At 52.3% G+C, this 27,222-nt stretch overlaps 2 protein-coding genes across 3 annotated transcripts in view; one reads left to right on the top strand and one right to left on the bottom strand.

Annotated features, from left to right (window-relative positions):
• The window catches only part of LOC144163198 (uncharacterized), a 94,199-nt gene that overhangs the window by 61,971 nt on the left and 5,006 nt on the right, over positions 1 to 27,222 (bottom strand). For both annotated transcript variants that reach the window (XM_077694032.1, XM_077694035.1), the window contains exon 2: positions 12,538 to 12,650. The gene's annotated coding sequence lies outside the window, so the exon portion shown is untranslated. The remainder of the gene's footprint in view (positions 1 to 12,537; positions 12,651 to 27,222) is intronic.
• Positions 7,745 to 8,847, top strand: LOC144162112 (akirin-2-like). The gene is made up of 2 exons (XM_077692602.1): positions 7,745 to 8,134; positions 8,231 to 8,847. The coding sequence occupies exons 1-2, from the start codon at positions 8,017 to 8,019 to the stop codon at positions 8,638 to 8,640; spliced, it is 528 nt and encodes a 175-aa protein (XP_077548728.1). The 5' UTR covers positions 7,745 to 8,016; the 3' UTR covers positions 8,641 to 8,847.

Genomic DNA, 27,222 nt, shown 5'->3' with positions numbered 1-27,222 from the left:
CTGGAAATCGTCGTTTCTTATTAATAATCTCTCTCTCTCTCTCTCTCTCTCTCTCTCTCTCTCTCTCTCTCTCTCTCTCTCTCTCTCTCTCTCTCTCTCTCTCTCTCTCTCTCTTCTGACGCGCGCGCGCGCGCGCGAGAGAGAGAGAGAGAGAGAGAGAGAGAGAGAGAGAGAGAGAGAGAGAGAGAGAGAGAGAGAGAGAGAGAGAGAGAGAGAGAGAGAGAGAGAGAGAGAGAGAGAGAGAGTTACTTTGGTAACAAATGGCTCGGTTCGGAGCAATGAAAGTAATCTCGGAAGAAACGTTTACGCGTGTACCTTCGCCAGAATTCAGAGCATTTCGCCGAGTGGAACCGACAAAATGAGTGCGAAGGAGGGCCGTTACCTAAGGTCTGAATTGGGAAGCCATTTTCAAACCGCGGAAGATAACGAAGTCGTCGGAAGAGGCCAGCGAGCGCTATTGCTCCGGAAGCGTGTTTCGTTTTCAGGGAAAACGGCGGCAAGTAACGAATTGCGCTGCCATTGAAACGAAACCTGCGACCGCGTGTTCGTCGCTGGGGAAAACTAATAAAAAAAAAAAACATTCACGGAAGCAAGCAACCCCCCCCCCCCTCCCCATTATTGAAATTTAAAAGCCCTTTCAATGTTCCACGCTATCCCTTCACTGTGCTCTGTATTTTGTTCAGTTTTGCAACACCTGTTTTTCAATACTCTTTCAAGTTACGCGTAGGCCTCGATTGCCCTCGATAAACGCCCGTAAAATAGTTTGCCCTTTAAAGAACCGGCCACCGAGTTCCGTTAAAGGGGCCATGAAGACAAACCACAAGTTTGGTTCATTCAAAAGACCGTCTCATTAGAATCATACTGACACCAATTTTATCGCAAACTTCGCTCAAATAAGCTATATAATCAGAAAAAAAAGGGAACGGCCATGCGACCCACTCGCTTATTTCCCGCAACAGAACATATGATGTTTTCCCGCAACAGAACATATGATGTCATACCAGCCAGCTCTGCGATTCGCGGAGGCCGGCAAAAGCAAACAAAAATTAGGCAGAGCTTATAAGCTTGCCGAACGAGCTATTTGCGCTTAAATTTAGGGCCCATTCTTTTTAAAGCAGTAAGAATGGTGGGACAAACGGTGGAAGTTACGAAAGCACACATAAACATAGAAGTACCGATGCGTACTGATGTTGCTACTGCGCGTACAATGCTTGCTTTAGCTGCACAGGACTGCGGCGCTTTGGGGTAGTCTCAGACGACACTGGCCGACTGAAGCAAGCAACGGTGTCTTACGTGACCATAACTGTCGAGCGAGCACCATGTTTCACGAAACGATTATTTCCTACCTGAACAAAAACAAGCCAGGTTCAAATACGGCCAAAAACAAACCGGAGGCCGAAAAAGGCTTGCCACGGTATGGTGGTGCCATCTAGGTTCACTAACGGCAAACAAGGCTTCCCAATCGGCTGCAGAGCGGTCGGTTCTTGTGTTGTCATTGCAGACCACGAAAACCCACGATTGAGCGGGAAAAATCGAAATTTTAACTTCAATTGATTAGTTTCTCGGCGAATAAAACTTCGCTTGCATCTGGACAAGCCCTGGGGACACTACAAAACACGAAATCTTTCGAGTAAAACAAACTTGTACTTTGTCATCATGGCCCCTTTAACGCTTTGTTACACGCGCTAGCGCCAAAAAAAAAAAAGCAAAAAAAAAAAAAAGCAAACTCAGTTGCACCCAGTGTGAAATCTGCTGCAACCGCAGAGCTGTGGTTCTTTCTCATTGTGGGCTCGAACGTCCACGGGCGCTCGCCCCATAACGGAAGCACCGTCGCCGCGCATATTCTAAGGTTCGCGTAAACGAATCGGCAGCTAAACTTCAGCGACCGAAGGACCCTCCCCTCTGCCTCGCCTAAAGTAGAGAGAGGAGCCCGGCCTTGCGTGACCACTGCGCCCTCTATCGGTGGGGCTTGGAACGTGCTCCCACCCCTGCGTGACGCCAGACCTTCAGCAGACGGACGAAAAGTCTCGACCTTCATCAGCTCCGCGGTTAAAAAAGCCAATAAATGAAGGGTGCGTATCACGGCGCATCATGCAACGAAGCGCCTCCCGCCAAGCCTCAATGAGCTCACAAGCCGCTTTTTAGCTCCCTTAATCACATAAACATCTCGGCTGACACCGTGACCCACGAAAATATGGTCTGCGCAACTTTCATCAGCTGCAACACAGACCCGTATAAATTCGATTGATTGATTGTAGGGTTTAACGCGCCGACGCAACGGAGGCGATGAGGCGCGCCGTAGTGGAGGGCTCCGGATTAATTTTGACCGCCCGTGTTTAACGTGCGCCGAAATCTCGTACACACGGGCGTTTTCGCTTTTCGCCTCCATCAGAAAAGCGACCGCCACGGCCGGGAATCGAACCCGCGGCGACTTCGTGCTCAGCAGCGCGACGCCTTAGCCACTGAGCCACCGCGGCGGGTACCCGTATAAATGTCTTAAGTACAATATAGCGCTGTGCGTATACAGGACATCCGTGATATACGCATCCGGGGAGGGCACAGCAAATAAAAAAGAAGGGTAACCAAAGCGGACAGCGAAAGATTAGAGGGACTCAACTTTAAATAAAGGAAGTGCTTCGTTGGACTAAGAAAAATAAAATAAAATAAACGGCGGCGTAGCCTTGCACTGGCCAAGTCTAGGCTTCCTCGGCAGCAGTACAAATCTGGATCACGGATCAGGCACGAAACGCCGCAGACGCAACAATATCGCATAAGTAAAAGCTACGACGCGAGAGACGACCTCGGCGATGGGCACAGGAACAAGGTAAAATGCGGCAAAAAAGAATAAAATGAAAGGAGAGAAACGGGGGGGGGGGGGGGGGATACAAGTACATGGGAAGCGCTGGCGCCTTGGCCTCGGCATTTAGAACTGGCCTGCTGCGCAGTTATCCCGTAGGCCTCTATTTCCGAACCCGGGGAGCGCTTTTGTACACGTATTTTCGTTCTCGCGACTGCTTAGAGGAGGACTGTCGCGCATGCGTCGCAGTTTCTGCTCTTTGACTCAAACGAAACACGCAGGAAAAAAAAAAAAAAAAAAAGGAGCGGGGATTTAAAGGCAGCGTCAGGAACGAAACGACCGACGCGGAAAATGGGGGAAAATCAACCGGGGAGAAAATGAGCTCGGGGAAGGGAGAAGGCAACGGTATAGGGAAGAGGCAGAGACAAAGGGAAAATTTAGGGGAAACGAGGATGGACGAGGGGCGAGGAGGCGACGGTGTAGGGAAGAGACAGACAGACAAAGGAAAATTTGGGGAAGAAACCGGGAGGGACGAGGGAGGGAGACCTGCCGCCACGGGAACACAAAAGGAGCCCGAAAGCCGCTTCCCCACGGAATGCTCCCACGCCCTCATTCCCTTTCCCGGCTTCGCTGTTCCCGAATGAAATGAAATCGGCTTTGGGGGGGTCGCGTTCCTCTAAATTAGTCGTCGCCGCTCGTCGGGAATTGTCGTTCGACGCGATTCCCGGCAGAAGAGAAGGCCGACGGACGGTCTGCTGCGTGGGAGGGTGCCGGGCGAGCTCCCGTTTCAAAGCAATCACAGATGTTTTCCTGCGCGACGCTGGAAATTTAAACGCGTCGCTTTACTTTTTTATCCGCTCTGGGTCGGCGCTCGCTTGTACCTACCCAGAAGCCAGAAATCGCAGAGGAGATACCAAAGACACCATGTAGCGGAAAAGACCGCTAGACTTAAGCAAGCAGCGTTTCAAAGCGAAATGTTTTCGGAATTAACAAAGAAAAACAGGACCAATGCAGCGCGGAGCTTCTTTGAGTAAAAAGAAGTCCGACCAAGATATCAGACGAAACAGCTAGAAAAAGAAAATAACGAGTTGTTTTAAAGCAACGTCGACGTCAAAGCGGAACTTTGCCTTAGCGCGAAACGCTTGCACACAGCGTCGAAATGTGACTTTTCGTTCCGCAGCATACAACAATTTGAATGCATACGGAGCCAGTCAGGCGCTTTGTGGAACTTGCAGTCGGTGATTAAGCAGCGACAACACCGTGCTTCCGGCCCTGAGGGAACAGTACGCGCACTCCAAAGAATATCACTCAAGTCTCGGGAAACCTCCGTTTTGCTTTCTCCCTGTCGAAGTATGCTCTCGGCTTTGCCGTCTGCATATTATTATATTGTCAAAGCTTTGCATCCACCCACAGATATAGATTATCAAGACCGCTGTACGCAAATAAACAATAGAGGTAGCTATCACCGACTTTTCGCTGTTGCCAAAGGGGCTGTCACACCGCGTTTCAATTCGTTTCATCACTCTGGCCCGAATATACTCAAGCTCAACAATACGCATAAACACGAAGCACCCAGATGAGGTATAAATCTCCGAATACAAAACGTTTAGCCTTCAATATTTTTCTTGTGGTGAAGTGCATACGGCAGACATTCTCAAATAATGAATGGCAGCCTACCATTGTCCCTGAAGAAGAAAGTGTGTGACAGCTGCATCTTACCGGTATACAATCACCTACAGGGCAGAAACATGGAGGCTCACTAAGAGGGTTCCACTTAGGGACGACTCAGCCAGCAATGGAAACGGAACAAACGCGTGTTAAGGACATATTAGTAAAAATTAAAAAGAAGAAATGGACGTTGGCAGGGCATGTAATGCGAAGGCAAGATAACCGTTGGTCATTAAGGGCAACAGAGTTGATCCCTAAGAAGGCAAGCGGGGCAGGGGACGGCAGAAAGTTAGATGAACAGATGTGATCCAGAAGTTTGCGCAGATAAATTGGTCGCAGTTAACACAGGACCGGGATCTGTGGGAGAGGCCTTTGCACTGCAGTGGGCGCAGATCGGATGATGATGATGAGAGAGAGAGAGAGAGAGAGATAGAGAGAGATCTAACGTCAGCTGAGTGTGTTAAAACTTATTTAAATTTCAGTCGGCAATTATGCTCACTGAAAGTGATTGTTTCGTTGATTAAGCGAGCGCGACTGAATAAAATTGTGTTATTTATTAAGATTATGCTCTGGACAACGCCCATGTATGTTTTTCTGCGTACACCAACTGGGCCAGATTACACATATACCGCTTAAAATCGACGTCATTATGCACCACGCAAATCGATACGCTGTACACAAAAAAGCTCATGTAATTCCTTGCTCGGCTTCGCAATTTTTTTTTTTTTCATCGCAGCCGCTTCGACCATTTCATCTACGTTCATTTAGTCGCTCTAATCGCGCAAATCCACGAAAGCTTCCCGGACGTAACGGTCTCATTATCAGTGGCGGTACGATGCAACCTCATCCGTTCGCCAATTGTGGGGTGAAAACGCAGGCGATGAGGTTATGATGGTGGTAGTGAGAAGAACAAGAACAACAACATTAACAAGAAGAAGCGGGAAAAGAAGAAGAAGAAGAGGGGGAGGAGGAGGACGACTTCGCCACGCAACCCGAATTACCACCGCGCTTGGTCGGCCGGCTCCCCGGCCCACGCCCGAGATGCCAAGACGCCACAGCGGCGTGACAAAAGCAAATGCCATTGCCCCACTTATTCCGGCAGCACCGCCTACAAAAAACAACCTCCCAAGTCGACACCCTAACGACTGAGGAAGGACCGGAAGGCCCGCCAATCGGCGCCTGCATTCCTCTATGAATAGCTGATCGGGAAACGTCAATCGTGGATACTAACAACGCTATTTGTTATTGGCCAATTAAGGGGGTAGGACAGGCTAACCATATTGCAAGCGTCACGACGACGTAGATGCCCTCCTTTCGACCTAAAAGGTGTTGCCCAAGCAGTTAGAGGCGGCATGTCGAGCTCCTGCCGACGGCAAGCCCCGTCGGCGGCAACGACGTCAGCGTTGTATAACGAGCCCACGAGCGGCCAGTCAACTCGCGACGGGAAGGTCGATCAACCGAAAGCGATGACGTACGCCGCGCTTTTATTTTTTCTCTCCGTATTTCCTCTTCTCCGTCGGCGGACTAGTCAGCGCACGGGGCCACTCTCTCTCCGACGGATCCGATCCATCACTCCTACCCAACCTGGCGACGACTTTATTCGCAGCTTCCACCTCGGTTGGCTCCCAGTAGTAAAATAAAGGAAAACGTCGATATTATCCCATGACAGTCCGTGACAACTCTCCATTCATTTCGCTAAGTCCGCCCCACAATGTCGATTTCGGCGACCACGTTATCAGGCGAAAGTGTGCAGCCTTCGAGCAGGGTACACACGTTGATTACCATTATCAATAATGATTACCAAGCCGGAATTATTGTCCCTTAACACGTAAACCACTCTTTTTCAAATGTCGACCAAGAGAGGAACAAAAACGATCTCAAATAGAGAAGCTGCACTCTTACACGGCGTACAGCGGTCACGAGTGCAGAATCAAAGCAAAACAAACAAAAAAGAAAACATCAACGGGAGCAGAGATGGGCAGCGCCGGGGTAAGAGGCGTCGTAAGTACCACCACCCAAAGAACCTTCCACATATACAACAAGGAAAGCACTCCCTCCCTTCCCTTCCCTCCCCCCCCCCCTTCCTCCGTTTTTCTCGCAGAGTAGTTGGAGGTAGACCTCCTTATGAAACCTGGGCCATTCTCCCACATTCTACATTTCCCTATCAAGAAGCCGTAGCAAAGCGAAGCGGAATACGAGCGTAGACGAGCACGAGCCTTTCTCCATCCTGCTTACAATGACTTAACCGGCCACAAACCACGCACGCAGCCGGCTACCCGGAGATCTTCTCGAGACAACACGACGAGCAGCGGCACTGGGTCGTCGCGCGGGCGGGCAGCCGTCCAAGACTCGTGGCGAGAAAGTAACCGCGACGCCTCCTTGCACGGCTGGCGAAGCCAACAACAACGCCCGAAGGTCGCTACCGCTGCGAGCGTTACACCCGGCGGACGCCCAGTCGGCGGTCGTGGAGCAGCTTCGTCGACTCGCCGGGGCAGCGTGGCTACGACGCCCCTGCGCTTCTTGTCACCATCATCACACCCACCAGCCTATCCCATATCATCACCCCCACAAGGCCTCTCCCACAGATCTTCAATTATCCCACTGCGGGGCATAGACCTCCAATTATCCTGGCCCGGTGTTAACTGCGACCAATTTATCCCCGCAAAACTCTTGATCTCATCTGCCCATCTAACTTTCTGCCGCCCCCTGCCACGCTTCTTGTAAAAACGACAAAATACTACTGAGCGCAAACGAAATCGCTGCCGCAGCGCCCAACGTATCACCTAGCCAACACGGCCTATATTTGAAAACCCCGCCAGTTTCCTTGCACGAACGGTAGCGTTGCACTAACTTACAAGCTAAAGGTATTTGATACCAGAACATTATGCTAAGTACAGGTCTGCTGCGCGACCATACCATACCTCTTACTGGCATAACATGAGCTGTAGATACGGGTTTCAGCAGCCAACGCCGACCTATGCTTCGACACGAAATACGATGATGACGAACAGCCTTTTAAAAAGAAAGCGTTCCAAGTCTCTCTTTCTCTCTCTCTTGATTGATTACCATGAAACAAAATCTCTCTTCTTGGCCAATCCCCCTATGAGGATATGCGCCTTATTTGGGCCACCGTCGCCACTGACAACAAAACAGGCATGGCCAATAGTCTTCAGTTTCGAGCGCAAATCTGACGTAGTAAAAAATGGCTAGCTCGCGCCTATATAGAGGCCGCCACACATTGGCGCAGTTGCAAATGCAGAAGAAGAAAAATACCGAGGTGCAAGTGCGCAGTTCAATCCCGCGTTCCGAACAAGGGCTACGTACTCTGGAGAACAAAGAAAGAAAGAAGAAAACGGCGGTGGCTGACACAGCGTAGTCGGCGAGCGGCAACCTCCCTCGGGGCACCCGGCTACCAGGACCAGGACCAGACGGCACCACATAGCGCAGGAAACGAGCTGCCCGAACAAATCTCCCAGGGGCTGGTCCGCGCTGTCCGACACACTCGCTTCACAGACAAAATTCCCAAGTGCAAACCAAAGCGGGAAAGAGGAATGGCTTGCGCGACGCTGAAGCGACCCGCAAACGACTGGGCCACCCTTGCCTCCGCGAGGTCGGCGAAGCGACCACGACGCGGCGCGCCGCCCTCGTCGGCCAAAGCCAGCCGACTCGGTGCGTCCAGAGCGGCGCCGAAGCGGACGCATACGTGGCACCTGGACGATCCAGACGGGACATGCTCGAAAATACGTCGGTGTGGTCAGCCGCCAGACACCGACCAGCCCTCACCTTTCCCCGACGTGCCCCTCAAGACGTCCGAGGAAATAGCGGCCGACGTTCGCGACGAGCTGCGGAGACTTCAGCGTCGAGGACAGCTCGTGGGCTCAGACTCCGATGGCTGCGAGGGCTACTACTACCCTTCCGAGGCTACGACTCCACCGGGATTCGTCGGCCTTGCGGGGTCTTCTGCTTCTCGCAAGGAGCAGCCACTGTTCACCTTCGAACAGGTGGGACTCATTTGCGAACGCGCCATGCGGGAGCGAGACGGCGAGATCCGCGCCGAGTACGACCGCGTCCTGCGCGACAGGCTCTCGGAGCAGTACGACGCGTTCGTCAAGTTCACCCACGACCAGATCCGGAAGCGCTTCGAAGGGGGCGTCGCGCCGAGCTACCTGTCGTGACGCGCCGCTACGGGGAGAACCGTGACGCTACCTATCAAAGGGCGCGTGACGTGGAACCTTCCGCCAGTGCGTTACAAGGAGCGGGAGAAAAATTGAGACAAAGGCTGCCTCTCGGAACAGCTGACGTCAAGTCGGACCCGATTCACGCGGCGTCGATGTCTTCGAGACTTCCTTCTGCATCTTTTCCTCTAACGTCCTCTCCTCATATTCGCCGGTGCTCCGACTTTATTGTATGTACTCCTTGCGTGAGGAATGTACCGAACGATGCGCTTCCTTCAACGCACAGAAAACGGGCTTTGGGAATTTGGAAAGCTTGATCGCAGTATTGCACTGCCATTAAAAGCGTGCTTAACGGTAACCATAGTGCTTTTTTTTCTGGCGTGTGGCGAAATAAAGCCACAGTATATTACAAGGCGTAAAATTCAGCAGCTATACGATTCTTCCCCCTTTGAAAATTACACAGGTGGAGGTGAAAACGCGTTGCAAAATGTGCAGCATAAATTTGTCAGTCGTTCTCTGCTCAGTAATTACGCAGCCCTCTCTAACCTCAATTTGTGCTTGTGGTTACGGGATTGCGTAATCTAAAGCTGAATTGAAGAGGGAGGAGGGGGGCGAACGTGAGGCGCCTACGGTAATGTGCGCATACGGTACGATGAATTCATGGTCGTGCGCGGTGCGCGAACTCCTGAAAGTTACCTGCTTTGCAGTTGTCGAGTACCCACGAAAATGATTACGCAATTGCGATCTCACATTACAAAGCCTGGCTCATGATGGGGTTCCGTAGAACGATCCTACTGTTAACGCAGTCGATATACGGTTGAGCTTATTTACTGCGTTATTTAAGACGTCTTTGATCGCATTTCTTTGTAGGTGCTCTGTTGAAATATCTTATCGCTCTATCATTTTTATGCGTACTCGGTATGATGTGATGACAATTACGTTAAATTGATTACACTATACGTGTGATTATTTTTTGTCCGTCTGGCTTCGTTGGCGCCCAGCATGTTTTTTTTTATTTACCGGGATTCTCGGGCTCGACAAGTCGCTGGTGAGCTCTTTCTCCCAAATCGTCCTTCGTACCGTTTTTGCAAACTTTAGGAGAAATAGCTATGTCCACGAACCGGCACAAAGTGGTACCACCTACCACCATCGCGCATTGCAAGGCTCGATGCTATCCGACAAATACCAATTCATATGTATTTTTATGCACGTCTTGTTTTTACGCTCCTCCTGCCTTTGCCCTTAATTAGGCCTGCAGCATGTAATAAATACCAAAATAAAGATCCCGGTGAAGGAGACCCTAACAGCTTCGTTGTAAAACTATCTTCTGACTCTTATTGACCATAGAGAGTTTCAGCATTCCGTGTGTTCCGTGCGTACCGGGACCCGACTCCGCCTGCGCGCGCGGGCACGGCGAAGAGGGCTGCACCCCACCGGGACGAATGCGCGTGCGCGTGGTGAGGCAGTGGCGCAACTATAAGCCACCCTAACGGAACGAATGCGCAAGCGCCCAGTCGGGTCCCTGCACATACGGTACACACGGACCACACGGAATGCTAAAACTCCCTAAAATTCCTCACGCGGCCGGTACTCTGGGGGACCTCAGGAGTGCCCGGAGCAAGGAGGGAACGTGCTTCTCGAAAACTAAAAGCCAACGCAAGAATTAAGCAAAAAACGACGAGCTTGCCGACGCAGCGCGCGCGGCGGTTACGAAGTCCTAACACCTAATTAGCGAGTCGTCCGATCGATAATTGCACCGCGTCCGCGGGTACCGCAGCCTCGCGCGCACAAAAGACGGATCGCAGCAAACGTGAGCGCATCTCGCTCGTTAGCCTTCCCGTCCCCGGGATATCAACTCGGTATACGTAGCCTCGGGGCGGTTTGTTTGCGATCGCGTGCGCTGGCGCCTGCAAGTGTGTCGCTCAAAGGCTCGCCGATTGCGACGGGCAGACGCAAACGAGGCCCTTCTGTGTAAGATTGGAATCGGGCGGAGAAGGCCACGCCGAAGACGACTGGCAGCACGCCGCCTACGGGGTGCTAGCTAACTAGTCCCTTTCGGTAGCTGCTTCCGACCTATATGTTCAACTTTCGATATTCACGACAAGTACCAATCATTTCAGCGAGGGTGCGCCATATTTTAACGGAGGAGGAGGAGGAGGTGATGAGATGATAAGGTGACAACGTAAGATAACGTAAGCTGGTAAGGCGACAACGGCTAGAAATCTTGGGACAGGCCAGGGGAGACTCAATTTGTTCGTTATAGGTTCCCTTTTCCGTACCAACTGAGCTTCAACGAAACTTCGGTACAAAGCGCCTAACGAACTCCTTTGTCCTTTTTTTTTTTCGTTTTGATAGTGCGTATGTGTTCGTGCGTCAAAACGTGTAATCCAGTTTCCTTAGAGATTTTTTTTTCGTCCACTGCGATGACAGCGCAGCAGCGTGTACGGCTGAAAGTGACAACCAACTTTTTCTACGTGCGGTTAACGACACCTCCCTCGCGAAGTCCAAAGCAACGAATTCGACAGCAAGGGACGGCGATGGCGGTGCCATCGCCGACCGCACGCCAAGACGCCAGTAGCGCACGAAGGCGCTCAGAGAAGCAGCGGCGCGACAGGGGCTCCGGGGAGCCGCTTTAATAAAAAACGAAAGCAGAAAAAAAAAAAAAGCAGACAACGACATGATACAAGAGCCCTGCCCCCCGTGGAGAGAGGTCTGCTGACAGCTGTCAGTTATACAGGCCTCACGCTGCAGACACCGTGACGTCACCGCCGAAGTTGCATTGGGGGCCTCTCATCACCCGCACTCTGCCTGAACGTGGCGTGAGACAGACAGACACACACATAGAGAGTGGAAGAGTTCTGAATAACAAGGCGCTCTGTGAACGAGCATTACACAAGAGGCCTGTTTTCGCCGCTTTTCACTGCTAACGGCTGCTTGGCGGACAGCCGGTTTCATCGCTTCTGCATCTCTACGATCGGCATACGAATGCTGCACAGCGGACACTATTGTAGTGACGACTCATTGCGCGGAACTTCGACTGCCCTCGAAACACCGCACGGGAATCAAAAGGGAAATTTCGCAAATGTTTTCGTTAAGCGATAGCTCGGTTTTCGCCCCGACGGCGCTATGTGAACGCGCGCACATGCGCCTCGCCAGAAAAAAGAAAAGAAAAAAAAAATACACAGAAGTGCTTGGCACAGTCACAGCTTTGGGCGTGAATGCGCAGTTAACTTGGATGCAGTGAACGCCCCCCTGTATCATTTTATGATGACCCGCGCTCTTACTCTCTTTCTTTATCCAACTCTCCCCACCGCGCACAATGGAAGAAGGAGCGGGCGATTAGACAAAATCACTGATCATTTATCTCCAACAAGTCATCTCTAACGATTGAGTGATCACCTCCCCCTCCTCCCTTCTTCCCCTTCCCCAACTACGGCCATGTGGCCTCCCCCATCCTAATAAATGTCATTCGTTCATTCATTTCCACTGCGAAACCGCACAAGGCGTGACTTGACCTTGGCTGAACTTGAAGGTCAAATTGCAGCTACGAGGCGTTGGCTATTTGCAATAGTGAGCGATTAGACGATTTCACTGCGCAACCGCACGAGGATTGATTGATTGTATGGTTTAACGCGCCGACGCAACGCAGGCGATGAGGCGCGCCGTAGTGGAGGGCTCCGGATTAATTTTGACCACCTGGAGATCTGTAACGTGCACCTAAATCTTGTACACACGGCCGTTTTTGCTTTTCGCCTCCATCAGAAAAGCGGCCGCCGCGGAACCGCGCGAGGCGCTGGCTGGACCTTGGCTGAGCTTGAAGGTCAGATTGCCGCTACGAGGCGTTGGCTGTGCTTGTAATCTGGAGTAATAGTGTTTTCGCTCTAACAAAACACTCACGTTTCGAGCGAAGTTCCTGGCGGAGTCCATTGGGTGCTGGGACGAGCAGCCTGTAGCGACGAAGGCGACCCTCCGCAGTGACTCAGAGGCTACAGCAGCCTAGCGACGAAGGCCTGCGAGACGTGAGGAAACGGAGAGATGGTTGTTGAGACACGCCGCAGGCAAACAAACCAGAAACAAAGCACGTGCTCACCCATTCGCCACAAAAGTTCGCTAAGTACACGAGCGTGTGCAAGCCTCGGCATTGTGTCACGAACGTAATGCCCGACTAATAACGCGTTTACTATGACCGGACTCATGGTGTGACATAATCACTACGTAGCGACGTAGTGATTGCTCTGTTTTTCGGGTGACGAGACGTTTTTGCGTCCCGTACTCCAGACGTCACTGAAGTGCGTAACAAAGAAATTAATACTTCCGGCATACGGACTAGGCAAAGTCTTTGACGAGACCAAACGCGCGCGCAGATACAACGCACACCAGACAAATACGTCTGCTCTCCAAGGTCGACCGCCGCCCGAGTAATGGACATTTTTTTTCCAGTAGCACTCTGCGCATGCGCTACTCTGGCTCCCAGCGACCGATCCACCTTATTGGGGGAGGGGGTGGTGGGGGGAGGGGGGGGGGTGGCAAAATGTAAAAACGACGCCATATTGGATTAACCAGTTACGAACGCCGAGCCAGCTAAGCGCTGCTACGTTTTCTGAGCCCAGAAAGCGGCCGACAGGTAAGCGCTACGACTGCCATAGAAAAATTTGTCTGCCGCCAAAACCACGCGTGGCGCCAGGGACGGTTTCAACTGCAAAAGTCAGGTGGAAAAACAAGGAAGGGGGGGGGGGGGGGGTGTTCTTCTATATTACTGCAAGTGTGGTTCGTGCGGCCACCGCAGGAGGGCTGAGCTACTGGAAAAAAGGTCAATATTTTAACCACTTTTACCCCAGGAATCCTTGTGTATTCATCTAGATCCCTTTTAGTGAATAAACTGAACAAAACTGCACTACACGAAACCGAACTGAATGGAAACAGGGCTTTACCGCGGATCCATCGCTTTGCAAGTGCACCGTCCTGCCGGTTCCGTGTTTAATCAACAAGGTACGCCGGGATACGAAACCCCGAACAAGGTTTCATTGAAGAATCATTGAAACTATGACGTGACGCGGCTTCAAACTTCCGTTTACTCCACTCCGCTCCACAGAACCGCAAACCACGTGACCGAAGCTACCAAACTGTTGCAGAGCGGGAGTGATTCCAAAGGCGGAATTCTCAGTTTTGTCCCTTTCAAATGTGGCCACTTCCGAGCGAGCCCTGATTGGCTGAAAAAGAGTAGACGACCCGGACGTGACGCGAAACAAGCGTTGATTTGCATATGTCAGCTTTCCGGCAACCATACCGACGTCACAACGTAAGAACTAAAGCAGTTCCACTCAATGTGAAAACTGTCAAGTGCGGGGCAGTGACTCGCCAAAGGGGCTGCGGCGCTCTCCCTTGACTAATTTCAGTACCGGCCTGGCGTTGATATTGAAAGTAGCCAAGGTCATCATCATCGGCACCATTAGCCTATCTATGCCCCCTGCAGGGCAAAGACCTCTCCCATTAATCTCCAATTATCCCGGTCCTGTGCTAACTGCGACCAATTTATCCCCGCAAACCTCTTGATCTCATCTGGCCATCTAACTTTCTGCCGCCCCCTTCCCCGCTTGCCTTTTTATTGATCTACTCTGTTGCCCTTAATGACCAACGGTTATCCTGCCTTCGCATTACATGCCCTGACCACGCCCATTTCTTATTCTTAATTTCTGCTAATATGTCCTTAACACGCGTTTGTTCCCTGACCCACTCCGCTCTCTTCTTGTCCCTTAATGTTACACCTGTAATCTTCCGTTCCACTGCTCGCTGAGTCGTCCTCGATTTAAGTTGAACCCTCTTAGTGAGCCCCCAAGTTTCTGCCCCGTAGGCGAGTACCGGTAAGATGCAGCTGTCGTACACTTTCCTCTTCAGGGACAATGGTAGGCTGCCATTCATTGTCCGAGAATGTCTGCCGAATGCACCCCACCCCATTCTTATCCTTCTAGTTATCTCTGCCTCATGACTGGGATCCGGGTTCACAACTTGGCCTAAGTAGATATATTCGCTTACCACTTCCACTGCACCGCCACTTATCTCAAACCGCAGTGCTCTCCCGCGGTTATTGAGCAACCTCTTAGCCAAGATAGGGCTCCGCAAGAGACGCTGGATTAAGTTTTCATTGATTTGGGTGAATTAATGCGTCAAGTCATGATTTTTTTATCTGATATTATTGTCTACCCACGTGCGGCCTAGCAACGTCAGCCTCCGTGGCAACGGCGCAGCGCAAAGATCACCCCCAACACTTTGCATATGTTTAATGTGTGCCTGCGTGGCGCAATAGGATTGACATCGGCTTCGTAACGCGAGAGACCTAGGTTCGATCCCCACCAGGGGTAACGGTGATCTTTTCGAAGCCTCTGTTTCGGCGCGTGACGCCGGACGAGCTACGGCGACAAGCCGGGCCCCTAAAGTGCTCCGCACTTAAAAAGAGGACGCGAAAGGGGCACAACTCGGAATTCCGACCCGGGGTTCCCCGTTTGGACAAAACGCACCAGTGCAATCCGGGCACCTAAAGTGCCTCCAAAGGACGCGAAAGGGAAACCAACTCCGAATTTCGCCCCAGGTTTCCCCGGTTGGACGAAACGCACCAGCGCAATCAGTGGGCACTGGACAGGCGTTATCTTGACGCGCATGGCGCACAGACTCAAGGGGCTAAAGAAGATTCTCGCGCGAGTACAACCCCCCTCCCCCACAAAAAAAAAAAGAAATAAAGAAAAGAAAACACGGTCAAGACCAAAAGGGAACGGCGCAATTCGCTATCATCTGGCGGCCGTTCAGGACATCGTTCGTCCTTGCAAACCAAAAGGCAATAAACCACCGACAGACCGAAAACCTCACGGTCTTTTTTATTCGTAGAGCGCACTGTTTTGCACTGCACCCAGCGAGAGCCGCCGCCGACGTTTTCAGGGCGTTATCGGATCAACTCGAATGCCCCGAGGACGCCGGGTGCCAATTAATCAAGCGCCGCTTTTTGAACGCACCTAGGCGCCACCGGAACAAAAAAAAAAAGTCGACAAAGAAATAGCGCACCGAACCACGCTGTGATAAACGTTCACCGAAAGATTCAACCCTCAAGAAATAAAAGAACAGGGCGGTGGGGTCTTTCAGGACACTACCAATAGATAAGTTGGTATGCACGATAGGTCAGCATTAACGATACAGCCGCTCCAATCCGCCACCCTGATTGGCCAAGGCGAAAGTAACGCCACAAAAAATTCGCTCTCAAACACAGCCATTTGCAGGCGCGGAGAGAGAGGCAGTAGGCCCCACTGTACTCGGCCCGGTTTTTCATTAGAAAAGCTGGAGAAATGATAAACGTCGCTTCTCAGCGGAGACGGAGGAGAAGGGGATGCTTCAAAGGCGCGGCTAACAGCGGGAGACCTAGCGCGCTCGCGGTCACGTACTTACATTATAAATAAGGTCACGCCGGACCCAGGTTCCGGGGACGGAGACGGGCAAAGAAGATTACAAAGAGACGTGCTCCGGGTCTTCCCGCGAAATATCCGGCGCGAGGACACGACGGGGTATTTCGACGGGAGGGATATTTCGCACGAGGAGCTCGCGGACAAAACCGCGGGACGGGAAAACGTAGGCACAGACCCATCGACTTTACGCGCTTCCCCACTGCCCTTATTGCGTCCCAGGAGGGGAGAGAAAAAAAAAAGTATGGAGGGACAGCGGTAGTAACGCAGGCCTGGACGAGAAATTGTGGAGGGATGACGTGATAGAGCGAGAGAAAGAGAGACTGCCCCCCTCATTCTTCCCAAGAAGCCTCAGGCGCCGCGGGGGAGTCGCTCGTCTTCTTGGAGTCGAGATCATATTTCACTCGCTGCGGTCTACGTGTGCCGTACTCGTAGGCGTTCCACCGCAATTATTGGACGTTTGCTCTACATCCCACGTTGGTGAAGCCATGCGCTATTACAAAAGTCGATCTATCGCATCGAAGTATTTAGCGACGAAGTATACACAGCAAAGCTACCGGGTAGCATTCACAGCGAGACGATGATGATGACGATTGCTATTGGTTTCCCCTTTGTAGCAGGGTGATGACGTGTCATCTCACCAAAAAGGACTGATATACCTATGTTTTATACTCTTGGTTTAATACTAGCGCTGCTTAGGGCAGGCACACAATGCTTTTCTTTTTCCTGTTACAGGTGGTAACTGTCCTAGGCAATATTCCCCTCTTTGCTTCGTCCACCAGCATTCTAATATTCTTTTCGTCGCCTCGACAGCCTTCAAGTTAACTTCCTCTGTGCTACCCTTAAAGCCTAGGGCTCCTGGAAGCCGAATATTTCCCTCATGTAGATTTGTATGGATACCCTCGCATACTAACACAATGTGCCGCATAGTTTGTTTCTTTTCCGCGTATATAACCCCCCCCCCCCCACCTCCTCCTCCTCCCGCTTCTCTCACAATTCCCGTATCAGTGAGGCGAAGTTTTGGCAAGCGCCGACTGGCGCAAGGCTCATTAGCGAAGCCATGAAAGCTAATGACACTGCTTTTTTCTATCTCTTCTTACGGCAGTAATCGTTACTCACGGGGGCACGGGCAATCCATCCGCTCGCTCCGAACGGGGGGCATCAATCGAACACGATTGAGACGCAACTCATTTACAGGAAAAACGAATTCCCATAAAAGCGACGGCATTTATTCGTTTCGTTACAGTGGGACGCAAAGCTGTTGCTCTGAGATTGCTCAGAAGCACACAGGTTTTACTGCGAAGCGCTGATATCTTACGGCGGAATTCGCGAAGCTTGTTGCCTGAAGCCTCCGAACAGCTCAAGACTCGAAATAGCGACGCCCGTAAAGATAGCGCGACGTACGCACTACGAGGACAGGCTCCTCTAGAGATAGTAATCTCGCTCTCGCTTTCCGGACAGAGCCAGCCGAAACAGATAAACAAGCGATCGTTAATCACGGCAGAAGCCGCCACCGTCATCCTAAAGAAACCCTCGGAGTGTTCTTTTTTTCGCTCATTTTGTTGACCGGGCCCATCCGACAAGACGGCGCCGCCAGCGAGGGTCTCCTAGATTGTCACTCACTCACGAGTCCGGGGACGTCCCGGGCCTCTCCGGTCCGGCACGCACGCCCGCGCCGAGAAATACGCCAGATAAGCCGGTGCCGCCGCGCGACTCAATCGAAGATGCGCGGACCCCCCCGCGACCGTTCCACCGAGGACGACGTCAGAATAGCGAGGCGCAATAAATAAAAAACTGGACATCGGCGAGCGAGGACGTGACTACCGGCGGCTGCGGCTTGACTGAGGTCCACGTCGCAACAACCAACCGGTCGCGGGCCACCGCATGCAGTGAGCTTAGGCGTTCGCGCTGATGGTGGGCGCAGAGAAACGACGCCGTTGCTGCATCGGTGTGAGTGGCACTCGTGCAGAATGTAACGACACGTAAGAGCGGATGCTGGAACAGATGCGCGTAGGAGGACAGGCGTCGACAGGGAGTCGGCTTCTCGCTGTCTCACACACTTATGCCTTACGTTTCTGTCGACAGCTTCTCGCTGTCAACAGAAACGCTGCGGCTCCTGTAGGGTCCATTCCCGCCTTTCGGCGTCCCGTACGCCGAGAGAGGTCGTCACCGCCCTCGCTTCGGTCCACACACTTTCAACGTTCCAGCTGGAATAAACACTTCCATGAAAACTGCACAGTGACGTTCACTCGCTCTCTGCATTGCTTGAAGGCATCCTTGTTATTTAGTCACACAGATCAGCCTTCTAGGAGCTCTGTTTTCGAGTGCGCGAGCTCCTTTCGTACAAATAAATACGTAGACCACCAGTCCCAAGTACAGCAAACCATCGCCATAACGAAGTGCTAAAAACAAAATAACTGGCTTCGTTACAAGCGATATTTCATTAACGAGGGGTATGATGTGCTCTCTGAACACTGTAGCGAGCTGGGACAACCACGAAACACTTCAGAATAAAGCGATTTCGTTATACCGAGAGTTTACTGTATGCGGAACCCGGTTCCATATATTTTACTGGAACTATCCTCACCCACCAAGCGGATCCTACGTGGAACCAGACTAACAGCGACCTTTCATCCCCATTCTTCGAATGGCACTACGCAAAGCCAGCCGACCACCTCGGCTCGGGGCAAGCGCAATACGTTTCCAACGCGAGCCAGTCCAGCGAAAACCCACTGCACTAAGATGAAACCACGCGTCTGAGCGACTAACGGGAGGGAATCGTTGGGAGTCCGTGCAGAACAGCACCGGAGGCATTCGGAAACTCGCGCGCCATGGCGAAAGCAACTGCTGCCAAACGAAGCACACTGTATTCCGCGCCTTGTCAGCGCGATTGCACCACCGTTGCATTGCGTCCGTTATGTCCGGCTGTCCCCACTAGCGGATTCCTCGGCCGCGTGGTCCCATTAAACCGACTCATTCGCTCGCTTACCTGCGCACGCGGGCGCAGTTATGCGACGCAATCCCCTCGTCAAGGCGAAATCCCCGAAATCTCTTACGAAAGACACCGAGCTCGCGCCCACTACTGGCATGTAAAGATGGACCACTAAACACCGCAAAGCCTGCTGGCCGGTCTCCTCAAAGGTAGCGTACGAGCTTGGAGCTCTTGGGAAAAAAAAAAAAAAAAAGCGCACGAGTGCGGGGACGAAGTGGTCGCCGGTCTTCTTTCAAGGACGGTGTCTCTCTTACACAAGAGCGCAAGCAGGGTACGACGGTAAAAGAAGCGGGTCGCTTTGAAGCACCGCCTCGATGCCTGCGGGCCGGACAGATTGCTCTGACGGAGAGCTCAGGACATGCTTCGGAGATTTACGGCGAAGAATCCGCTTTCCTCTATAAAGCCACTCAAGCGATCGGCAGCTGAGACGCTTACATATGCGCAAAGAACGCCGCGTGAACTAGTCGGGCGAAGAGAAAGCCCGTAGCCTCCTTAAACACCGTTTGTCGGAAAGATCTCGTTAGGCGCTGCGTAGACGCTCGATGTCTTTGTTTCCCCCCAACTTAGCAACCACATCGGGCACGCCAGTTACCGATTCACATCGTACGGGAATCCAATTTTCCAGAATACCCCCGTCGCAGGCGTATTGTGGAGCAATGCAGTGGGGAACGCAGGTTGGCGAGTTTAAGCTGGAATCAACGGACGCACGCATGCACGCTCAAACTTCAAGTAAAACAAATTCCCAGACGGTTTCACTGCGCCAACCAGTAACAATACTGCGAAAGCAACCTAGATCCTATACCCGCATTATGTGATTCACCCGCACTATGTGATGACTATAGTCATCGCATAATGCGGGTGAATACGTACGGCTTTGCAAGACTACACCGCTGCAACCGTCAGGTTTACGCCGGAGTTAGGCTTAACGTTCCCCTTTGATGTCTTGGGTTGTCCAACACATACCTGCGGGTATGTAATACTGTGTATGAAAGTGAGCCTTTGCAAGACTAACAGCATAAAGTACGTGAAGCTATGTGAATACGCACAGCTCTGCGAGACTAGCAGCTGCAACCGTCGGGTTTCCGCCGGAGTTAGGCCTAACGTTTCCCTTTGATGTCCTGCGTCGTCCAACACATCGCAGTGGGTATGTAATACTGTGTATGAATATGTGAGCCTTTGCAAGACTAACAGCACAGGGCAAGTGATACTCTGTAAATACGCACATCTGTGCAAGACTAGCAGCGGAAACCGTATGGTTTCGGTCAGAGCCTAAGCCTAACGTAAACGTCTTTCTTTGATCTCTTGTGTAGTCCCATGCACGTGCCATGGAGTATATAAAACACTTCGCTTGATTAAGCAGCTGCTGGGTATGCGCCGAAACTTGGGTCTAACTAGGTCTAACATTAAGCTTTGCCCAGTGTCTTGTGTATTCGATGGCGATTAACTCGGCGCAGCAGCCACGGGCTGTAGCCGCCCGACGGCCGCCTTTGAATATTTGAGACTAGGCTGTCACAGGGCACAGCAACCGCCGTGGTGTAGAGGTTCCTTCTTAGCTTCCTCATAAGCTGAGCGGTTTCTCGAGTCCGGCGTTTAAAAACCATCCTTTAATTCTTTACTCGGCAATATTTTCAATTCTAATTTTCATGGCTTAGGCTCGTTTTTGGTGTTTTAAATGACTGCAGTCTGTTAGGTCATGTTGGGTTTGTTACGTTTACAGACTTTAGGGAGAGCGGAGTAGTGCCAGACGCGGAAGTTCTTTTACGACACTCGGGTGGACGTCGATTTAGTGGAGTGCTTATAGAACCGTCGGCCGGCACTCTAAGCACAGCCGCAATTATGGCCTCACCACGTCAGCCGACACCAGCACCTTGAAGTACGGTGATCACTCTTTTCGGAGAGTAGCGGTCGACGACGTCAAACTTCAAGGCGTGACGCTAAAGCGACATAAAGGGTAGGATCAGGTTAGTCTCCATTGGTACGTTCTCTTTTTATATGGAGGGCTAAAAACTAAAACGTCCGTGTGCAGAGATTTCGGCGCTAAATATCCCCACCAGTCGAAATTGGTGCGGAGATTCCACTACGGCGCGCCTTCATATCTATCAGGTGTAGCTACGGCGCATAACCCCCTTCCCCCCCCCCCCCCCCCCCCCGCCTTTTTTTTTCCCCTAAACGAACGCGTCTACGTTCTCTTGAGAACCGGTTCCACGGAAGAGACGCCGAGTTCGGCAGAACAGATACTTTTTTACGGAACACGGGCCCACCAGTCGCGGTTCAGACTGTTGCCTCAACCGTCGTAATAACTTTCCTTTCACGTCTCAGCCAATCGAACTGCGTGACATGCAGTTTTTTTACGTCCATATATCACGATACGGCTTTTGGGTCGGTAGTTTGAACAATTCAGCAGCACGGAGAAAGACTTCAACTCGAACAGCGTACCAACAACACCCCACCAACACCGACACGCGTACAAACCGCGTGGCGGTGGTCTCAGGGCGTCAGCCAAAGCCTCGGAGGCGACAGTCGCCAACCGCGCGCCGCATTCTCGGTAGCCGCGTTAACAAATCGTATCAAGTAGACGGCGGCGGCCGAGGCGCATGCCAGTCACGTTCGGGAACGGTGCATCGGCGAATCGCTTAGCGCGCGGCGGCGGCCGGGGATCGCAACAAACAGCTGGCATCCTTTTCGTCTCGAACGCTTGCGACACGTTGCGCTGTGAGGATCGCGACAGTTCGCGCGAAAGGAACCTGCCAGGGCTGGCGAGAGAGAGCTCCTCCCGCCAAGCTCCGTATGTGCGCGCAAAACGCACGGCTGCTGCCGAACAGACACGTCCCATTCGAGCTGCGAAGCGGGCCGTAGCCGATGGGGGGGGGGGCTACTACTTAATTTATACCAATGTCACTAATTCGGCGCTACACCGAATTACATTCAGGCGAATGACATTTAGCGGCTAACTGATGTTCGCGGAGCTCATTCAGCAGCCAAATGAGTAGCCTCCTCGACAGCAGTGGCGCGTCACTAGAGACGAAAGTTCAGTAATAAACCAAGAAATACTGCTTTAAAAACTGTTAGTAAACTTATATTTTCCCCTTCATGTTGTTTTTCAAATAAAGACAACCAAGTACTAATAAAAAAGAAAATCTCTCCCCAATGTGCGCGCTACCCTAACGCGGATTTTTTTGCGGACTTGTCTCGGCTTGTGATGTCACCTAAATCGGTGATTATCTTACTTTTATTTTTAAAAATAATCTTTCGTTATGTTTTAAAGAAATTTTATGTATGAAATCATTCTAGATGCACTTGAACCACAATTTTGCGAGCTCACCAGTCGTCACTGCTATCACAATCAAACGGCATTTGTTTCGCCGTGTAGACACGCACGGCCAAAGCTAATGTCATTAACAGCTAATGACATTAGATTTGCCGAGTGACAGGGGTATTAGACCACCTGTAATCTCAACCGCACTCCTGACTCACGGGCCTTCGTCGGTGAAAGATCTGTCCGATCGCCCCAATCTTGCAACCAAAGCGGAAAGTGCGCGCAAAAGGTTTTCAAGTTTAAAATGCGAGAAGCCGTCCCGAACACTACCTACCACCTGGTCTAGGAATGCCCTACGCGCCAAACCCCCTCCCTTCCCCATCCCCTGAGCAGTGGAAGTGCGAGCTGGCCAGCTCACGGTGCGAGGACCAAGAACGCCTCATCGCTCGCGCCCATCTGGACTAAGAAAGCCACCCACTTTTATGCTCAATAAACGTTTTCCAATCCGATCCTACGCTTCGGTCTAATTTCACGTCCGAACAATGCTTGTTAGACAATCTTCCCACGCTACACCGAAGCTGACGGTACACCAACGGCGACTGACGTCGGCCGCTGGACCCACCCCGGAGGCTACTGCTACCATAAAACCCCGAAAGAAAACCTTATAAAGGTTCATCGTCCAATTCTGGGACCTACAGCGTGCGGGGAGTAACGGAAGCTCCGCTGCGAATAACTGCTACGCCAATTTCAACTCCACCTAAGAGAATAACACCCTCAACAATAACAAACAACGCGAAAGCCAATAAAAAAAACAAGCCTTCCACGAATCAAATCGTGTGCGCGTTAACCATTCACCCCGTCTTACCTCGCCACGACTTCCACGCCAGCCAAACAACACGTCAAACACAAAACAAGAACGATAAAAAACACCACGTCGGACTCGATTTCCGGGTGGTCCCATTTCACGTCCCGCCGGACAGTACGGGTCGCCGGGTCCGGCCGCCGACACCGCGCCCACTTCCGTTCAGACACCAAGGACGGGGGGTGTGGGTCAAGGGCACCGATTCGAAGCGGCCGCTTGAGAGCGACTTCGAGAGGCAGGGAGAAAACTTCGAATAGTAACGTACGCCACGGTCGAGTAAACATCGAGGACCGTACAAGATTTCCCACTCTACGGAACCCGGGGTTCGTCGTTCACCGAAAAAGGGCGCGCCTCTATGATCCAGCCTAGGAGCTCGTACAAGAAAAACAAGAAAGGAAACGAAGAGAGGCAATCGTCGAGGAAAGACTAGACGGCGAGGAGACCGGCTACGCGGACTCAAAGCGATCAAGTGGCCATGAATGATCGCCGCCCAAAAAAGCCGCGGCGAACCGGCCGCCTGGAAACGCTCAAAAACCCAGCCGCTAGTCCTTAAATGCCTCCCTCCTTCGTCTTTCTTTCTCCCTCACGTGTCATCTGCTAGAGAGAGAGAGGGGGTATAAAAGAAGGAGCCGCCAGGGGCATGAAAAAAAGACAAACACCGACAAACGTTTTGCCGGGTGACAAGTAGGGGAGCGAGAAGGAGTGTCTTCGGTAAGTCGGGGGGGGGGGGGGGGGGGGACACTTCCGGTTCCGGTCATGCAGTTCCCAGTTCCCCCACACCCCCGTCTTCTCCGCCTCTCTCCTTGTGCCAGCCACAGCGCCCTCGGCCAAACCGGAGGAGGGGGCCCTCTACAAACATGGCTACAACAACGACCAACGACCTGCCTTTTTAGGGATCCGACGAGGGGGGTGGGGGGGACCATAAAATATTTCCCAAGTGGGAACCACCGCAGGCAAATGGGATGGCGGCGGGAAAAGCGAGTCGGCAGCCTTAGTGACACCCGCCGCGGGCCACGGGCAGGACGCCGTGTTCAAATCGGTTCCGCCGTTTCTCAGCCGCGTCCCCTCTACTCCAAGATGAGGATGGGGAGGACGTTGCCCGAGCCGTGTCCGGACATCAGAGGCGCCGCCGCACACGACTGCGACGCGCTTCACAATACCCTCCTCCCCTGGTCAGGACGGTACCACAACTCGATGGCTCTCTGACGCGGTGCTCCAAACGAGACGGCGTCGTTTGACGAGACAAAAGCGGCGCGCGGGTCGACGACGCCGCGAGGCGTGTAAACGGGCGGCGAACAAACGCCACAGACGAATCGCTGTTTACAAGCACTTTCGAGGTTTTAGACGGCGACGACGGGACGCGAAGAGTGGAGCGAAGACACTGGCCGGCGGCGAAGAGGACTGAAGTGCGCGTTCGCTGATTAAAGAAACGAAGAGGAGACTAGAGAGCGCGTTTTCAATTAGCGAGCGAGCGGCAGCCGACGGGAGGCGTCGCTCTGGTCTCCGTCTTTAATGATCCACTCATTCGGCCCCTCCCTCCCTTCCTTCCTCGTCAGGCGGGAAACAGCCCCGAGGCGGCCATCTCGCGTCGTCACCGAGACCGGTTGGGGTGGCGTGTAGACAGACGCTCCCCTGGTCAGTAGCCTCGGTGCAGAAACGCGCACCGACGTCAAGGCGACGCGATAAGGAAGGTCCACGAGCCGCGCATTAGGGGAAGCCGCCGAATGCTGCGTCAAGACGGCCTACAGCCGGAGCTCCGGCAGCCACGTGGTTCAGGACGAACCAGCGGTCCGATCGACGCAACCTCGCAGCACGCAAACCAAGAAAACCTCCTGCCCGCGAGTAGTAATAGTAGTAAAAAAAAAAAAAAAAAACTTTATGCAGCAAATAATGTGGTTCCTCAGTCCAGGAGCCCAAGTGACGACTTGGCGGTCTCTGTCCTGGAGAGCAGTGGCTGTTCGGCGCCCAAGTCCGCGCTGGTCGTCAGGTTCGCATACAGAGCTCGGGAAGGGAAGAGGGGAGGAAAGGGGGGGGCTGTGGTCCCATCGATGATGATGATGATATAGGTAAGGGGGCCCGGTTGGATGCGAAGTTTATAATTCCGCGGTGAATTGGGTTGGGAATAGGTCGTGAAGCCATATGGCGAACAAGCGAGCCTAACTACCGCCTACACTCGTAAATACAAACCGTCTACCAGCCACACTTGACAGCCATCGCCCACATTTACATCGTAACGGTAAACGCGGTAGGCACTAAGAGCAGCGAGTCTTGATGGCCCACCCACACCAGGCGGTCTCGTCCACTTCAAAGAAAAGAGCACGCAGTGCGAGTCCATGGGCGCCCGAAGATTCTTAAAAGTAGCATCCACTCATGTCAAGCTGTCATACAACCCGCAGGCCATGAATACGGCGCTACTTTACCGCGCGAAGTGTGCACGGTGGTTCGGTTCGACCGTCCTACGCCTCAGAGGCAGTGCGCGCAACTATACACGCGTACGCCGGCTACTCGGCGGCGCATACCTGGCGCGCGCGCACGGGACCGACCGCGCGGTCGCTTCGAAGCTCGGCCTTCGTGAGAAAAACAAGCCGTCGAACTCCCGGTTCTGCGTGTGCCCTCCTCGCTCACTGTTCGCAGCGCGAAGGCCAAGCGGCCGCCTTCTTTCACCGCTGCAAACGCGACCGACAAGATGAGCGGCTCTTTAGACAGGCACGCAACGAAAGCGCCAGAGTGCATGTAAGCAGGACTGCGTCCACTGCGAGAGGAGTATGATCTCCTCTTCACTTTCTGGTGATGGAAGAAGGCTAAAACTGTCCCGTCCCGTATTTAGGTTAGTTAGGCCGCGTTTGCGCGCTTAATCACGCCAGTAGAATAAAACGTGTCTTGTAATACTGCCATGAGCGAATCGGAACACTCCCCATAATTAAATCGTTTGATTCGAACCCCCAATATTACGAAGTGTTTTGGGGTCCCCACTAACTATAATAAAATCGGTTTATTCTAAATCTCGTTATAACGAAGTGCTTTAGGGTCCCACTTAAGTGTATACAGAACAGATCATCCCCGCTTTCAACGAAGTATCGTCTACAACAAAGGCCTTTTCGTGCTTCGAAGACTTCGTCATAATTGAGGTTGCTGCATATAAGCCACACACCGAACTAGGACCCTGCTTTATATGGTTGTACTGCCACGTGATCTTGTGGCCGTTTCGACGGGTTTGAATCGGCTTGTATCTTGGCCTTACGGCAAAGTGGATCAAAAGCTACCGTCAATCGCTGCGAAAGTAATGTTCCACGCCCTTTAGATTTACCGCGTGAAGTATTATTGCGCGTTCACCCTACGACTTTTCATTTGCCTGCACTAAACACCGCTATCTGGAATTGTTGACCCCCCCCCCTCCTTTTTTTTCTTACTTTCAGCGTTATGCCTATCGTGAGCTTCGGCAATGCCTAGTCGAAACGTGCGAGTTAACTTCAGCGTACAGGTAAATTATAGCGGAGCGGAGAAACGGTACCGGTAGGGTACCCGGTACACCTGCGCACGCGCAGAACCAGTTTTTCCGCGTTTGCGCATGCGCAGTAGCACCGGTCGTACCGGGCCGGTTCTCCGATCTGCTAAAACTATCTACTATCATCTGTTTTCTCTTCGACAGTTTTGACGAGCTAGTATAAAAAGGTAATGCCTTGCGTTCGCGCACACCACCTGCTATACGTGGGCGTTTGAAACAACATTCGAGTCAAATGGCCTTCGAAGTTTCATGCACCCTACGTTGCGAATTTCAAGGGCGCCATTCGACTCGAATGTCATTTCAAAAACCCGCGTAGTAGGAGGGGCAGCATAAATTAAATTCAACGCCTATTACGCAAACATTCCTTCTCTGAATTCGCCGCGGTAGCGCAGTGGCTATGGCGTTCTGCTGCTGAGCACAAGGACGCGGGTTTGATTCCCGGTCGCGGAGGCCGCTTTTCTGACGGAGGCGAAAAGCAAAAACGCCCGTGTCTACGAGATTTCGGCGCACATTAAACATCCC

The sequence above is a fragment of the Haemaphysalis longicornis genome, unplaced genomic scaffold, assembly GCF_048455015.1.
Source record: "Haemaphysalis longicornis isolate Haplotype H1 unplaced genomic scaffold, Haemaphysalis longicornis Haplotype H1 scaffold_12, whole genome shotgun sequence".
Lineage (NCBI taxonomy): Eukaryota > Metazoa > Arthropoda > Arachnida > Ixodida > Ixodidae > Haemaphysalis > Haemaphysalis longicornis.
This window is presented reverse-complemented; position numbering and strand designations above follow the sequence as displayed.